The sequence below is a fragment of the Falco cherrug genome, chromosome 9 (genome assembly GCF_023634085.1).
Source record: "Falco cherrug isolate bFalChe1 chromosome 9, bFalChe1.pri, whole genome shotgun sequence".
NCBI lineage: Eukaryota > Metazoa > Chordata > Aves > Falconiformes > Falconidae > Falco > Falco cherrug.
In genome coordinates, this window is record NC_073705.1 from 18,756,723 (window position 1) to 18,773,137 (window position 16,415).

At 49.2% G+C, this 16,415-nt stretch overlaps 1 protein-coding gene across 5 annotated transcripts in view; it reads right to left on the reverse strand.

The window, feature by feature from the left end:
- Positions 1 to 16,415, reverse strand: part of NDST2 (N-deacetylase and N-sulfotransferase 2) — a 136,957-nt gene continuing 120,542 nt past the window's right edge. For all 5 annotated transcript variants that reach the window (XM_055721402.1, XM_055721398.1, XM_055721399.1 and 2 more), the window contains 10 exons: positions 15,265 to 15,450; positions 14,745 to 14,873; positions 9,477 to 9,659; positions 8,577 to 8,673; positions 7,191 to 7,314; positions 5,500 to 5,674; positions 5,090 to 5,260; positions 3,629 to 3,738; positions 2,064 to 2,166; positions 1 to 1,904 (listed from right to left, as the gene is read on the reverse strand). In XM_055721402.1, coding sequence (XP_055577377.1) covers positions 1,779 to 1,904; positions 2,064 to 2,166; positions 3,629 to 3,738; positions 5,090 to 5,260; positions 5,500 to 5,674; positions 7,191 to 7,314; positions 8,577 to 8,673; positions 9,477 to 9,659; positions 14,745 to 14,873; positions 15,265 to 15,450 — 1,404 coding nt within the window. In that variant the 3' untranslated portion in view covers positions 1 to 1,778. The remainder of the gene's footprint in view (positions 1,905 to 2,063; positions 2,167 to 3,628; positions 3,739 to 5,089; positions 5,261 to 5,499; positions 5,675 to 7,190; positions 7,315 to 8,576; positions 8,674 to 9,476; positions 9,660 to 14,744; positions 14,874 to 15,264; positions 15,451 to 16,415) is intronic.

Below are 16,415 nucleotides of genomic sequence, written 5' to 3' on the forward strand. Positions count from 1 at the left end.
AAAAATAAGTAGTACATTTATTGAATCTCCACTTACTACTACTTCTAGCCTTTATTCAGACACTTGTGCTCAGCTTCGAGAGCCAAGAATTTCTTCATTATCATTCAATGTGAATGATGCTAAATGTGAATCCAGTGCAGGAAGTCGGGCTCTTCTCTCTAACAGGAGTGAGAGAGGGGTTTCTAGTCTTTTTGTCCTTTTTTTTGGCTGCACAAAATAACCCTTTCCAAGGGCACATGAAATAAAATACTATATTGCATACTATATACATTTACGTACAACGGTAAATGCACCATTCATTCAGAAATACACAATACCTAAGGCTCAACGGAAAAGCTTGGTTGAAGCATCTTCTCTCTGGATAGGAGAAAAGGAGCTTGTGACAGTTGTGGAAGGTCCATAATCCATAATCTGTGTTCATATGGATCCTGCCCCTCTGTTCTCTGGAACTGCAGCAATCTCCAAGGACCACCTGTGCCTAGGAGGGAGAAGCCTATGGCTCAGTGACAGAAGACATGTGCAACCGTGATGGAGGATCTCCTCTGAGAATAATTATCCAGCAACCGCAGGAGGCAAAGCACCTTAGTGTACTTACTTGACTGTGTGCAGAAGTAGTAAACTAAACTAAACAGCTCCCTTTGGATTTAGGAAACCACTTCTAAGTCCAAGCCTTCCCTTTATATCTGAAAGATTCTTACTTTTAACTGTTTTTTGCTTTTATCCTGGCATTGTTGGGACTGCAAGGGGATTAAAACAGGTGCTAGCTATCAGCATGAGGTAGGGGCCCTGGAGCTGTTGGAAAGAGAAAAATGTTTGTTTCTTTCTTTTTTTTAAGCTGATCAGACATGGGGAACTGAATTGTCTGCTTTCAGCTGTATCAACCTTATTTTACAATGCCTGAGCTTTGCCTCCCCCAGCTGCTGGGCTTGGACTAACACGTGCCTCCAACGTGCTCTAAGGAGACATACTGCTCCTTGGTCATCTTTTGAATTGTGTAACATCCCTGCAGAGAAATACTTGCCACAAATGGCAACCTTTTCCCTAAGATAACAAATCAATTCTGTGTGTGTGTCAATAGCTGCAGCTTTGTCTTATCTCCCGTGGCCCGTAGGCACTGGCCACTGTACCACACCAACAATGCTGCAGTGAGATAAGGAGAGCCAATCTTACATCTACTCCGGCTGTCTCGAAGAAGGTGCAGTCCCCAACAGCCACGCACAGTGGCACTGTGAGTAACCACCACGGCCACTGTGCTCTGCACGGGGAGGAACAAGGTGTTCTTGTACCTTGCTGTTGCCAAACAGACTACTGGATAAAGCTGGGGTTCACTGGACTAGATTCCCCTTTCACTAAGCTGCTTCTCTTCTCTCAGCAGTGGGCTCAATACCTCAGCTCTTAAGTCTTTACTTCTGGACTCAGAGGAGTAACACACGTTAACCCTCCAGCTACTGCCTGTTTCATACACTGAGAAGAGTATTTTAAACATAAAGTGTTACCCGTGCTCTCTCCCCTGCTTAAAGTAGGGCAGGCATTCCAAATCCTTCCTGTAAATAAAAGTCAAAGTGTAACGCACCATTCACACTCCAGACTGACTTGCAGGCCGTGCCCCAGGGCAGTGCCAAAGGCAGCAGCCCCTCCCGGGGGTAGGGAAAGGCTCCACATGCACATTCTCTGCTCTTGCTTGTTTGTCCAGTTGTTTTGGCTTGACAAGAGATGGCATCTTAGCACACGTAGGAGTACCACACATCCCAATGGCACTGGGGGCACGGGAGTCCCTCTCAGCTCCAGCTGGAGTTCTGCAGTTCCTCTCGGAGCCAGGTTGGAAGGGGCTGCCCGAGTCTGTTCATCAGCTTGGATAATTCAATGTTGTGCTCCCGGTAGAAGTCTCTTAGGAACAGCCGTGACTGTGTGAGAAATACAGACCACATTAGCATGGAAGAAGATGTTACCTTTGACACATGTTCCGTAGATCACCCAGGATGGAGACGGTAGGAAAAGCCAGGCTGGTTTGTGGGGATGTTTCTACATCTCTTGCTTCCAACAGATTTGAGACAGGTACTCACCAAGGAATCCATATCGGGGTATTTTCTTCCTTTACTCTTTCCTAGGCATTTAGTCTTTCCTCCGTCTAGCAGCTGGCACCAAAATCCTTTTGCTTCATCAAATCTGAAAAAGGACACTTGTCTTTAAAAGATACGACCACATGCCCAATTCATAGCAGCACAACTTAAGTAAATCCAGAGGGTATTTCCCATTTTAGTGCCTTACAAATTGGGTTTGGGTTTTCTTTCTTTTTTTGTGGTATTGGCTCCTTTTTTTTTTTTTTTTTAGCACTTATCTACTTTGACAAGAAATCCATTACAACCATGACTGTTTCAGCTTTATGCAAATTTCAGAGGTAACATGGTGTTACCAATATTTGCCTGTTAATAATTAACGAATGCTAATAATAATCAATGTTTTAGTGTATGTAAATTCTTTTAAATCTCATTATTGCTGAGAAGTATTAGAGAATCCCCTGACCATTTATAAAGAATCACTGTTTCTTTTCTTGCTAAACCACAGGTAATCAGGCAATGCCGGGAGCTGGGTCTGGGCTGTCCTGTCCCCTCAACTGGCCAAAGGTGAGCTCGAGGTGTAAGCAAGTCCCTCTACCAAACTCTGGGGCAAGCTGACCAACACCATTTATCTTCTGACCCTGGCTGACAGGTGCCAGCCGGTACCACTACTGTAAATAGCCTGTTTACCATCACCCCGTGCCTTTCGGCAAGCAAGGCTTTCAAGTAACTGACATTTCTCTAAATCTGCCCTCCCCTGGGCAGCCACATGCCCCCCGCCTGGAAAACCACTGCAGGAGAAGGGAATGGGTTCTCCCCTCAGTTCAAGGGCAGGGCAGGTGTGGTATGCCTGCGCACCACCTGCTCCCCGAGGCTGCCATAGCAAAGATGTAAAGACACAGGTTTCAGCTGCAAAGGACAATGTTCAGGATCTCCAGTGGGTTTGCAGAGTTTCCACTGAAGACTGGTAACAGCCACAGTTCACCTTCAGGTAGCGCTTACCTAGTCACGTTAAATGTACTTGCACTGTGGGCAAGATCACAGTAATGGCTGAGTAACGTCCTTCAGCTTACTAGCAGTGAGGTAGTGCCTCCACCACCACTTCCCCAGATAGCTCTGGGCACCTGTCAAGTCCATGTCTTCTGTAATAACAGGCTCTTTACCTCAGAACTGGGCGATATGTCCCTAATCTCCATCTGGTTGAAGACAGGAGCAGCCTGTCACACATTTTTTTATCATCCCTCCTCTACTTTGTCAGATACAGGTGTAACACAAAGCATAAGGAGTGCTAATAATTCCAGCACCTCTTCTGAAACCACAAATGAAAAACATAATTACTGCTGTGAGCAACTTCATGCTTCCCTGTGACAGAGCCAAAACCACCCCTTCCCCTATCATTTCTGGAAAGACTAAGCTACACTTCCAGCCTCAGTTTAGCACCACATGCTATCCGAACCTATTTCTAGGGTTAGGCATGCCTCTGAAACCTTGGCAGGTCCTGTAGTCAAGGGATAAAAGCTGTTCTCCTCATCAAACACTTACTAGATCACAAACAGAACCAGTTTTCCTACCTGAGGGCCTGGGTGTAGTTGAAGAGCGGTGTAACTCCCAAGAACTTCTGGATGCTGTCCATTACAGAGGCAGGGTTGTGTCTCAGCTCCTGACCGTCCACAATGAGAAGCTGAAAAGACAGCAGCTGCCTTAGCCCCCCAAGAGCCTGTGCCGAACAACACCCGAGCGAGTGTCCTGGTCTCCACACTGCCCCTGGCCTTTGTCCCTGTGAGCAAAGGCTGCCAAAGCCCGCTAATTCTGGAGCAACATGGCCTGTTTGCCACCACAGATAGAGACGTTACGATACGGGCCACAAGTACCATAAACCAGAAACATAAACAGCCGATCATGACAGGCTTTGCTTGACAAACCTGCCCTTTGGCCAGACCCCCTGCAACTAAGCACTAAGGCCCAGCAGTAGCACGAGTTACAAATGGTCTCTGAAGACCTCATGTATTCTTTTTAGATGTCAGCAGCCACCGTGCTAAGTATTCTGTAACCTACGATCGCTCTCCTATTAGGTGTATGACGGGCAATAACAACTTTAGTGCTAATAAATTACCTACTCCAAAGAACAGCACAGAAAAAGCCACGTGACCTGAAGCCTGGGGGATGCAGGTGACCCCGACCCATTGTAAGTACAAGGGTGGCGTGCCTGGCTCTACCGCTCCTCACAGCAGTAACCCCCGGGCGTAGTAAGGCAGTGAGATACGAGCCCAAGAATATTTTCCCATGTCTCTCTCAGCCTTGGCAGATCTGTCATGTCCAGTTTAGGCTGCTGCTTTGGCAGAGAATTAGAGACTAAACGGGCATTTTAAGCCTTTGCCTGAATACTGACTGACTGAGGGTAACCCCAGCAGCAGAAAGAAAGGTGAAAGAAAACATCCTGACTCACACGCTGTTAGCTTATACATTTCTTGGGAGTTTAGAGACAGTAACGGTCTCGGTCCGCTTGTCGACTTTCTGTGAATGTATACACAAAATACAGAATCCTGACATCTCTGCAAGTGCAGTTTCCCTTCACCAGACAGCTCAAAGCTTCACAACGCAGGAACAAGAGGCAGAGCCCAAGACCCTCTCACTAAAGCGAGGAAAGGGCAGTCAGCAGCTGAGCACCCCCTGGGGCTGCGGAGGCGCCCTGGGCTGCTGGCTGCGAGATGAAAGGGAGGCAGCGCCAACGCTGCTGTTCTCGCCGACCTCTGGGAGGTCACAGTACCCTGCCGCACTCCGTTACTTTCACAAATACAATAAAGTGCAAAATTGGAGAACTGCAAATACAATAAAGTGCAAAATTGGAGTACTCAAGCCTGATTTCTTACCAGCTTATAACAGGAGGAATCAAGCGGTGGCTCTTGTTTCAAAAGACAAGGTGAAAAGAAGGGGGGGAGTACGTGCATGTGTTACAGTTCGCTCTCCTCTCCACTCAACCTACAAAAACCTACAAAGGGCTCCACGAGAGCCACTACTGCCAAAGCTCCTACCTGCCCCGAGGGGTAGTACGTTAGCCAGCGCTCTAGGTGTGTTGAGTACCAGCCAGGGAGCAGGCATCGGCTTTGCAGGTTGCGCAGTTCCTGAGGGGCCTGGGATTTCGCAGAGATCACTTGGTAGAAGGTGTAATTGAGTGCCACGGGGTCACTGTGAGCACGCTGGTGCTGAAAAACGTAAGCTGAATTTAAGAGCAGGAACACAAATTCCACCTTATACGTGTCTGTGCAGACGCCACCGTGTTGGCACAACCGCCCACCAACACTTCCGTATGTAACTGCCCACGCTCCGCAGGCGGCGGGCGTCGCGTCCCCCGGCCCCTCTGTGGACGTGGGTCCCTGGGCGTTCTGCCTCAGCCCACCGTCCCATCCCTCCAGCCCTCGCCCAGGAGCGGCAGGGAAGTTACCTGGTACCACGAGTAGGCTCGGTCAGCAGGGTTGATCAGAACAGTAATGATTTTGGCTCGAGGCAGCAGGGCCGCACCACGTTTTGGTACCACCTCTGTGTCAAAGTAATTGGCACTCTTCTCAAACATGAAGTCTGTGCTGGCGTTGGAGGGGATGGGAAAGAATTCCATGTACCTGCCAAACAGACGGGGTGCTGGTGAGCAGCATGGCCCAACAAAGAAACGGCACACGACAAAACGATGCCCTTGCTTCTCTCCAGCAGACGCTGTCCGCAGAACGAGCGCGCTTTGCCAGTAACAGCGAACGGGCACGCAGGCGCAGAGCTGGCAGAGGTGGGACTTGGAAAGGGGTGGCGGAGCACAACATGGAAAGCTGGAGGTGATAACAGGGTAAGAAAGTATTTTGCCGAGAGCATGTTCCCCGGGTCCTTGCACAGTGGAAGAAAAAGGCTGAGGGTCGCATCCTAGTTACAAGCTGTAGCAGAAAAGAGGTTTTGTCCCAAGATTAAGGTCAGAATCAGCTGCCTGCCCTGCCACTGTCTGCTTCTCTAAACCCGGCTAAATCATTAGTCTCTTTGTACCTCAGTCTGTAGCTGAGACACAGGGTAAAGAGCTCTGCTCGGCCTCACAGGAGCTTCTCAAATTAGTAACATGGAAGCTGTAAGAGATTCGAGTAATGGTACGGTAGAGGGTAATGGGGGGACAGGGCACTGTAAGACTGGTCTCTGCTGAAATTTAAGCTGTACAACAAACTCAATTTGCTGCTAAACACAAAGATTCTTGTCTTGCATGTGGTGCTACACTCAAATCAACTTGGATGACACTTGAGGGGATGCACATAAAAGCCTACGCTTTCTAGGCTGATCAGCTAGTGCAGCGGCTCTGTTAGTGCTTGACTCCCGTGAGCTTTGCTCAAGTACCAGCCATCTCCCAGTAGCTTTTCAACCGTCCTCTAAATGATCAGGGAAGTCAGACAAAATCTCCCACAGCTCACAGGCAAAGAAATCCCACAGCAGAATGGCTCACTGCTGTGCAGCTGTCCCTCAGAGCCCCCCAGGAGGGAGTGCGGTGCCACAGTCTATCCCAAATTAATGCTCTGAGCAAGAAACACCTTAAGAATTTCTCTGCCTGGGAACACAGTGGCATACCAGTGGCACAGTGATGCCAAAATTCCCCTGCCAGATGGAAACACTATTATAATTCCGTATTTTTACCAGCAAAGATCAAGGTATTCACGTAGACACTGGCACCGCTGAAAGGAACGCAGGGATGGCTCTGAGTCTAAAGGGCCCAGGACAACAGTAGGGATGTTGTCTCCTCCATACTGTGTGTCTTAACTCGGAAACCGCAAAGAACTTTTTAATGAGCACACTGTTGTCTGTTTTGCATGTCAAATGAAAAGAAGTGCCATGACAGCAGTGCATCTAACAGAGACTCTGAATTTTTAAAGCTAAATCATTGCCTACAAATGATGGTAAACAGTCGGTAAAATCAGAAACTACCTGTCCTGCTCCCAGGACTAAGCAGTTGGGTTAGCAGGGAAACGGAGAACGTGCAGAGCAACAGCAATGAAACCAGCTGTTCCGACACAGAGAAGCTACTGAGGTGGCTGAGGAGGACATACAGAGAGACTTGGGAGAAGACAGCATGGGTGCACCTTATCACAGAAGAACACGTGTCAGGGTTCTTACCAATCGATTCCTTTATGATAGTTGGGTCCATTAAAAAACTGGATCTCCTCAAAGGTGGATGGACTTGGGAAGTTACTGGTGACAGCTGGATGCATGGTCAAGAAGAAGTGCACAGCTGTTGTGCCTGCAACAGGAACCGGTTAACAGGACCTGCGTCACACATGACGCTTAGCTGAATGAAAGGCTTCACGTCTGCTGCCACCGGTCCCCAGGCGGGCACGTGCCCGTTGTGCGGGGCTAACCCACCCCTCAAATCATGCAGGTTTGTGGCACCAAGCACTTTGGAATTGAACTTGGCCGACCAGTTCAATCCCACAGTTCAGCTCATGCAGCTGATTTAAGTCACCTCCTTAGCCTGCCAGCAGTCACCCATGCCAGCTACCTGTCATGGCTTTTCTTTTCCCTGGTGGCACAGCCGTGCTGCCACGTGGCAGGACCCACACCTACCTAACGGGAGGTACTGCAGGGCAGCAGTGCGTTTGGGAAGGAGATGTGCTAGGGACAACATTAGTGTCCTCCAATAAAATTGAGCTACAGGTGCCTTGGCCTGCCTCTGCCGTAGCCAAACCCAATAATCCTGCTCGGCACGCAGCCATAGGGCTCCCGCAGGCCAACAAACCGGCCGAGAGAAGGGCTTTCTCACTGCACCGCTGCGAGCACCTGGGCTGCAATACGTGCTCATGCTGCGCACACGCCACCGGAGCTTCGCAGTGACACAGGCAGCAGCTGGGCTGGGACAAGCTGCTTTTCAAGGCCAGGGCTGCCATTTACGGTGTGTGGCTAGCAGCTGCTGTTCCGCGGCGCTACAGAGAAAGCCAAGGTTTGAAGATCAGGCTTTGGCTGACGAGATTTTGCTCTCCCCGGTCTAGAAGGTACTCCTCGATACAGTACGTACAGCTGTGTCACTGCCAGCCACAATGCCACAGCAGTTACGCAGTGGTGACAGAGGTCAGACAAAAGAGGATCTCCACCTCCCACTGACAGCAACATGGAGCATGCGGTGGGTACACAGAGATCTGTTGCAATAAAAGCACCCGGGGGCATTCATCATAACCTTGGCTAAGCGCGTGCGTTTAGTCCTGCTGACAGCTTCTGTTTGTGACATGCTAAGGAAGGTCAAAAACACCAGAAGACAACTCTGCAAACAGGGCTTTTCTCTGCAAATCAGGACTGAGCCAAGCAAAGTGCCAGGGTGCACAGTACTGACAGACTTGCCAGATTTAGGTTAGAACAAATCAGAGATTCTCTGAAGGGTCCTCCGCGGCCGTTTGGCAGCTTGCACAAAGGGCAGCCCTACAGATCTATGGCGCAGACCTTTCCAGCTCTCCTCTCTGGAGGAATGAGATGGAAACTGCAATCTATCTTTAGATAAAGCATTCACATTACCAGTTTTCTGAGGTCCCACAATGAGGAACTTGGGGAGTCGATCACATGTCTTCTCTTTGGACCAGATATCCTTGTGCCTCTTATCATCACAGGGGTTCTGCAGCACAAGGGACAGGATTAAGCATTACCACAGGAGCTAATGGAAAGGGGCAGAAAAGCTAGAAGGCCAGTCCTCTTGGGAAGATGCAATTAGCATATGAAGAACAACTCTCAGCCACACTGCTGCTCTGCCAGGCATCAAGAAGAGTTAAGTAAAAACATGGGGGAATGTTTTCAAAAGCTCTTAAGTGACACGGGAGCCAACATCCCTCTGAGAGTGTTAACCACAGGCCTTGCCCCGTGTAGCCACGCTGGGCTGGGCCATCACGATAGTATAGCTCAGCATCTGTGAACTTCTGGCAGACAGACAACTCTATCACCTTCAGTTAATTTCATCTGCTCATTACCATGCAGAGAGCTGTGGCACCGGGATAAAATGGAATAAGCATGTTTTTGTTTAATGAACATGAATTCTGCGGTGTGAAATTACTTTAAGATTAATCACATTAACATGCTTGCAAGCTCCTCTAGCAACAAACAGGGTTCTTCCTTGCACACATAACATTTCACAGCGGCTTGCTCTAATATAAGCCCTTTAATGACCCAAACACCCGCAAGCCTGCCCCCCGGTCACTTATGACGGCCATCCCTGTCCCCATGCTCACACCGTGACTGTGTCCTACTGCTCCTCCTCCCCATCCCTTTCACCCTGTGATTTGCCACTTGCAGCCTCAAGCCACAAAAGCTAAACATAAAAGCTTTATGCACCACCCCTCCGTGCCCTCCAGCAGCAGCCTTGCCGCACTTCACATTCTCCAGTTCTTGGAAAACCACTAGAAGCAGTTAAAGCTGCCTTCTCACCTGCCACAAGGGATTCTTCTCCTGCGGAAAGATTTCGAAGTACTTCTTTGCAAGTTGGACAGGGGGTAATGTTTGCAGGCGAAGGTTGGTCCAGCACTGCACAAACTTGACCAGGCTCTCGAAAGTGTACAGTCCCAGGCGGTCATTCCCATAGTTAGACAGGTGGGTCATGAAGATGCTGATCTGAAAACAGGAAAGATGTGGGATACTCATAAATCAGGTAACAGTACTGTTTCCTCCTAGCCGGACTGTGCTGTCGGCAAGAGGCCATTCACATCTCAGACTGCCCTGATGAACGTCCATCTGCCAGGATACAGCGCTGCTTTGATGAAAAACAGAAGGATGTAGCCCTTGCGAGACAGGGGGAACTCGGGAGAGGAGGGACACAGACCTCTCAGCAACCCCCGGGAACGGTGGTAGGGTGATATCTGAGCCCCATATGTGAGTCCAGAACAGTTTCAAAATCCCATTCAGGTGGCTTTGGGACATTTATGGGACCAAGAGTTAGTCAGTGAGTCCCTCCTAGTCAAAACCTTGCAACTCCTCTTTCCTGGGAGAGCAAGAGGCTCCCCCCCCACCCCCCCAGGCACAGCCAGGGCAGCTCCTCCAGCAGCAGTGCCAGGGCAGCAGGCTGGGGCACGGCAGTGCAAGGGGCACCTTCCACAGCAGGTATTTTTAGGCCCACAGCCTGTCGGCTGTCATTCACTTTGGAGCTGGCACCTCAAGTGTAAAGCAACAACTGGCAATTCACACTTGAAAATACAAACAAGCGTACCTGGGGATCCAAACAGGGACTGCAAAGAGACACTGCACTAGGAGCAGACACCAGCTGATGAGGCTTTAGCTCCAGCACAGGCAGCCCCTGAAACATGCCCTGCCAAGCCTGAGGATGTAAACCCTCGGGCAAAGTGGCACCCATGGGAGCCCCCCCAGCACTGCAGTGTGCAGGAGCTGTGTGTTATCTCTGCCTTGCCAAGCCATCTCCTCCCTCAAGCAGATAGGTTTCTCTCTAATCTGTTTTTCAGTATTTTAACTTCTGGAGAAAAGAGTGCAAAAGCCTGCTGTCAGCTTGACTCTGGTGTGTGGCTTTGACAGCTCCCATGGAACTGGGCATCCCAGTGCCTGTAACACAACGGCACTTTGCCAGGCACAAACTGCAGCAAGGCTACAATTTAGCAAATAGAAGCAGAACACTAAGACCACTGGAAGAATGACTACAGGGATGATTTCGCACTCCCCACCCCGTGTCTGCTAGTGCAGGGAGTGGAAGGAACCTCATGTGCAGTAGGGGCACCCACTGCAGCACAGTTCAGGGCTGAATCCTGGTGATGCCAGGTAAGGTCAGCAGGCAACAAAAGGCTTCCCTGGCGGGGGGCAGGAATGGCTTTCCCACTCACACTAGGGGAAGAGCAAAAGAGGGGAGCAGGATGGTCTTGGGATGAAGACATTTGCTGGCACTCAGGAGGTCTGCATTCAGTTTTCTGCCCGGTGTCACCATGGACCAGTCTCAGTGTGATGGAAGGTACTGACAGAGAGTAGCTGTTCATACCTGAGCCATCCCCAAGATGTTGTGAAATTAATTTGAGCCTGTCCATAAGGTGCTCACACCCCAGGGTCTTTGGGTAGGCAACAGAAAGCAGCGGTAGGACTCTGGGACACACAGAACGTAAGTGGAATTACAGATTTATCACGTTTCTCTGCCTGTGCGATTTTCCCTTGTGGTTTCCCACTGAGCTGACAAAGAGGCCGTGCCAGGCTCTGGCACCTACACTTCAAAGAGCAGTGAGTGCTTGCTGCTGTTGTGCAAAAAGGATGTGCTAAATACAACACGGAGCAAAGGGCAGAAAGATCTGTGTAACTGCAGGGCCACGTCACGGAGCACGTGAGGCAGCAAAAGGATGCATCTCCTATTTTGCCCATTTCTAGGAGGCACTGGGAAGGTGGTGTGACAGCAAAGGGTGGCTCAGCCCTTTGACTTGGTAGCAAAACATTTAGAGGAAAATTCTGCTGCATGAAGCGCCTGGCTTCGTTACACTGATGTTACACTGGCACAAACCAAGCAGTAGCAGGTAGCAAACGGTAGCAGGGAGGACACAGGTCCCCACCTGGGGCTCCTTCAAGACTTCCGGAATGAAAAAAGCCCACACGTGATCCACGTTAGCAACTGCATTTCAAGACTTGACTATGTTGGGTGAAATGGCTCACACAGGTAATGCTGTCACCTGCAAACAGTCCCAAGGAACTGGATGGAGAAGGCAAGAGCCATTTTCCAGTACTTCTGAGCATGCAGTCACGTCCCGTAACACACACGCACTGTTTAACGAGGCCTGGCAGCTCGCTCTGCCTTGTCACAGCTACTGCTGCCAAAACAGCTCCGAGCACTGCTTCTGACATAAGCTACACTCAAGTCCCTTCTCTCGCTCTCTCCCATCCCCACCCAGTGACTCTGGGGACTGGCTTGGTAATAACAACAGCCTCCTCTCCCCCTCCCTTCCACTGTCAGCACGCCATGATTTTCCCTTCCTTCACACTGAGGAAAGATGAGAGAAAAGGTCACAGAGACCCCAGAAGACAGAAACAGGAGGATACAAGCATCCTTGCAGCACCTAACAAGCAGCTGCGGGCGCAGCAGTAAGCTGCCTGCATGGTGTGAGCAGTGCACAGCCTGTCTGCCAAGAACCCACAGCTATTCTCCTTCCTGACATCAGAAGCTCAAACATCTTCTGTTTGCACTGTGGAGTTAATCACATGCATACAGGCTCGGAGACTCCTGCGTGTGTAGATCCACTCAAGGCGGGCTGGAAGCACCAAAAAGGACTGAAAGCGCCTGGCCCAAGCCCGCTACGGATCACTGCTGGGGCCACGGGGCCGGCCAGCTTCCCATCAGGTCCGTGAGATGGCTCTATCAGTGAGAGGAGGAATGCAAGGGTCTGAGTCGCTGTGCAAACACGAGCAATGAAGAGGAGCTTAGAGCACAGCACTGCACTGCTGACAGAGAGAGAAATGCTCTACTGCCAAAAGGAAGCAGAAGTGTAAACATTGGAAACATGTGAAGGGACCTGAAAGTGTTTTAAAAGTCATCACGAAAAACCAACAGTAAATCTTGCAAGTAAGTTCATCCTGTACCCCAGGCCAATCTTCCCAAACTTTTGGGTCGCAGATCACTGCCAGCTGCTTCAATCATCGCATGCTTATCAGTGAATTTTAATGGGTAGCTCTAGAAACTGTTTCTATGAATTCCTTGCCACAGCCTCCTAGACCAGCAGTGATCTCTGGGTTACAGTCTGGCAACTGGTTTTGCAAGAGAAACGTAGAGCTCCAAGTTTCACAGTGGCTATTTCTGCAGGCATTCTTTAAGATCTGACAATTATGAAGCGGGACAAGGTGGAATTCACCCAACACAGAGAAACTGAAGCTCAGAAAAGCAATGGCCACAGAGAACAAGGCGGTTCCTTTCCATCAGACTGATCATTCCATACATAACGCAAGGAATAGCCGCCTCCTTACTACAGACTTCTGTTAAGCAGGTAGATTTGCCTGTTGTGTGTAAAGGTAAAAATACCATCTCAGGTGACAGGGACAGAGGGCTGGCTTCCAGATCTCCAGGACAGAAGTTTGGCTCCCAGACCTGGAAGTAAGAACACCCACAGCCTTCAGCTAGGGCTGTCAGCCCCATACCTTCCGCAGGTTGCACACCAAGCCAGAGCCGCCGCAGGCTAACCTTCAGAAACACAGGGGCTGTTTGTAAACTACAGCCTGCCTGTGTGTAAACTACAGCCTGCCTGTGTGATGCACCCAGTGCACGTTGCAAGGGTCTCTTCACTACCACAGTTCTGCTCCTAGGAGTGAAGAGGCACTGAACACTAGGAAAAGGAAGAAACAAGAAATGAAATCAAGCTCACTGAGGGGAAAAAGCTTGATTTTCTGATTCACTGAGCCTCTACAGCCCCAACCAAAAGTGGCTAAAGCTGGTATTCAACCCTGCAATCGAGATGCAAAAGGAGGAGGAATGAAGGAAAACATCACGGTGAGCAAAGTCACTGACGTTACACAACAAATCCCACGAACAGGTGCTCAGTGACTGGGACCAGTACTCCAGTGACTCTAGTCAGAAAGAACCTACTTTCTCTCAGATCTGCTTGCATGGCTCCTTGCCCACGCTCAGGCACTGGTGGGAAAGATGTGTGAAGGAGAAGTAGGAAGTCAGAAATTTGGAAGTCGTAAGAAAAGAAGAGATTAAACATCATTATATTCAGGAGTGGCTACAGAGGTAGACATTCTAAAATCGCCATCTCAGCCTGGCAGGGCCATGCCCATTCAGAGACAGGAAGGACAGCAGGTGCCAAAGCAGCTTCACTGAGAAACAAATCCCCATGGGGAATCAAGAAAGTTCCCGTATGATCAAGATGAGCAGCATGGCTTCCTGCTGCAGCCAACAAGCAGGAATGTCAGGGAGCGTGACCTGTGGTTGGAGAGAGCTACGAAGCTTCATCTCCTAATTCTATACGTTCAGGATTTTCTGAAAATGACTGCTTTTTTCCGTGTCTCTTACCACCTAAGTTTGTCTTCTCAGCTTCAATGGGAAGCGAGAAACTCCTGTGATTTGCCATCCCTGTCTAAGAACCGGAAAGGGACCGCACGGTGTTGAAGGTACGGTGTTAGCCTGGTGGCTTGATGGAACTGTCAAGTACTGAAAGGAGGAAAGAAACACCTGTATCAGACCAAGATCCCCCAAAAATGCCTTAGGGTGGTGACAGCTACATCACCAAAAAAGCACGCAGAAATGGTTTCAAGTGTATAATTGAAAAAAAGGGGAGAACACTTCGTAACGGAAGCCCGGAGAAAGTGATTACCGTGAACAAAACTCATCAGTGAGCCAGGGGAGAAGCCAACAGGCAGCAGATGTGTGTGGAACAGAAGGAGCCAAGGCACATCTCACTTCTGATTCACGAAGATGCAGCAGCCTAGGTAACACCCACTCTACCTCGGGCCACGCTCCGCACGTCACCCTGGCTGGTTTCTATCTGTGGAGTGTTACACTTGTCAACACTCAATAGTGATGCTTCCTTGGCAGTGCATAAAGCAAAGCAGCGTTAACTAGCAAGTACTTCCTTGGCCCTCTTTTTCACACCTCCTTAGCATCACGCTGGAGATACCCACACCGTGACGAGTGGTTATACCAGATCTCCCATAAGATCTAGTCCTTTTCCACATCAGACACGTAAGCTGCACCCGTGCCCCGATTCCCCTCCTTTCAAATGGGCTTACTGGATTCAGGAGCACCGTAAGGAAGAGTTCACCACCACGAATGCTCTTGTCCAACTCCTTTGAGCCACCGGGATACTCATTATAGAAGATAGTGTGAGTAAAAAGACCACATGTCTGTCGAGGCAGAACCTGGCAATATCAGAGAAAAGCAAAGTTAGATAAGGGGCAGATGCAACAGAATCTACACGTGAAAGTGTCAAAGCAGCACTGTATGAATCAATACAAAGAGTAACAAACATAAGCAATATGGGTTCAGAGGACCCTCTTGATATTCCTCCCAACCATTTACTCATCACAGTGCAAACAAGTCAGAGGGATCTCAGTTTAGCCTTGTGCTTGGGTTTGCTCTCCATTCAGTACTGAGCTCTGAACTGCACTGAGAAACACAGAAACTAGCTCTAGCCCATTTTTTTTTTCTCTTTGCTTGACTTAATGATTTTGGAAACACTGGTGGTATTAATGTCTCTGATGCAGGGCACTAGGAGACTGTCCCTTGGGCAGGGAATTAGGCTCTGCTCACCATGATTCCGTTATGGATGAATCCCCGCCGGTACCGGGCAGGCCGCAGGTGTGGGTATTCCTCTGTGCTTGTTACCTGGATGCTCCAAACGGACTTCCATGCCTCATAGAGTTGTGTGTGGACAGGATAAACACCAGAGTGATGGGGGGCTACAGCATAGCCCAAGTCTGTGGGAATCCCATGCTCCTAGAAGCAGAATACGCAGCTTGATCACCAAATATTTGATTAATGTCCTTAATAAGGATCATATTTAGCAATGGACTTCAAGTGGGGCAAGGTGATAGAGTAACATGAAAACTCTCTGGATTGGGAAACCTGAAATGCTGCTTGTACTTCTTATTTTATGCGTCCATAGAAATAGAAGGGCGATTCTGTACCAGCAAGGACGTTCAGCACTGGTAACAGCTGCTGGAAGAACAGTCCTGTAGCTCGCAGGTGTGACAAATCAGATTAATTCACAAGCCTCAGGTCACGCTCCTTGGTTGCTATGAACTAATCAATGCTGTTAAGTGGCATATCTCACTCCCGCTACGTCTAGGTCCGAGTCACTAGAGGAGGAAAACAAAATTTCCTTAACTGATATAGAAGGAAAGGAAGACGATGACTGGGATCTGTCTAGTCCCTAGCAATTCAAAGAAAAGCAGGCGTGAAGCAAGAGGCTATTGAGGGTGAAGATACGGGGCCTGGAGCTATACTAAAACGACAGAAATGCCTGAATTTCATGGGTTATAATTCCACTGTGTGGTTCTGGTAACAATATGAATGATGACAGCTCTGCCCTGGTGGTGTACAATAAAACCAGAGCTCCCAAATGAAGCAATAACCTTCTCCTTCTCGCTGCCAGCCTGTTTTACGTTAAATACGTGGAATTGTGTTCTGTGCTTTGTCTCTCTTTGCAAAAGACTGCACTGTTGATTAACCAGGAAAAGGAGGAGCCTAAATTGTTTCTATAATACTGCAACTGTGCTCTGAATTCAAGATTGTTCCTAATGTGCGTGTTTCATGGGAACACAAGACAGCAGCCTGCTATTCCCAAGGGGATTACCATCAAAAGAACCAAACCAGAGGTGAGGAGGACACTTCTCAGAGAAACACGTATGCTATACTCAACTCTGGGCTGTAAGCATCAGACAGACATTGTTCCAGCAGTG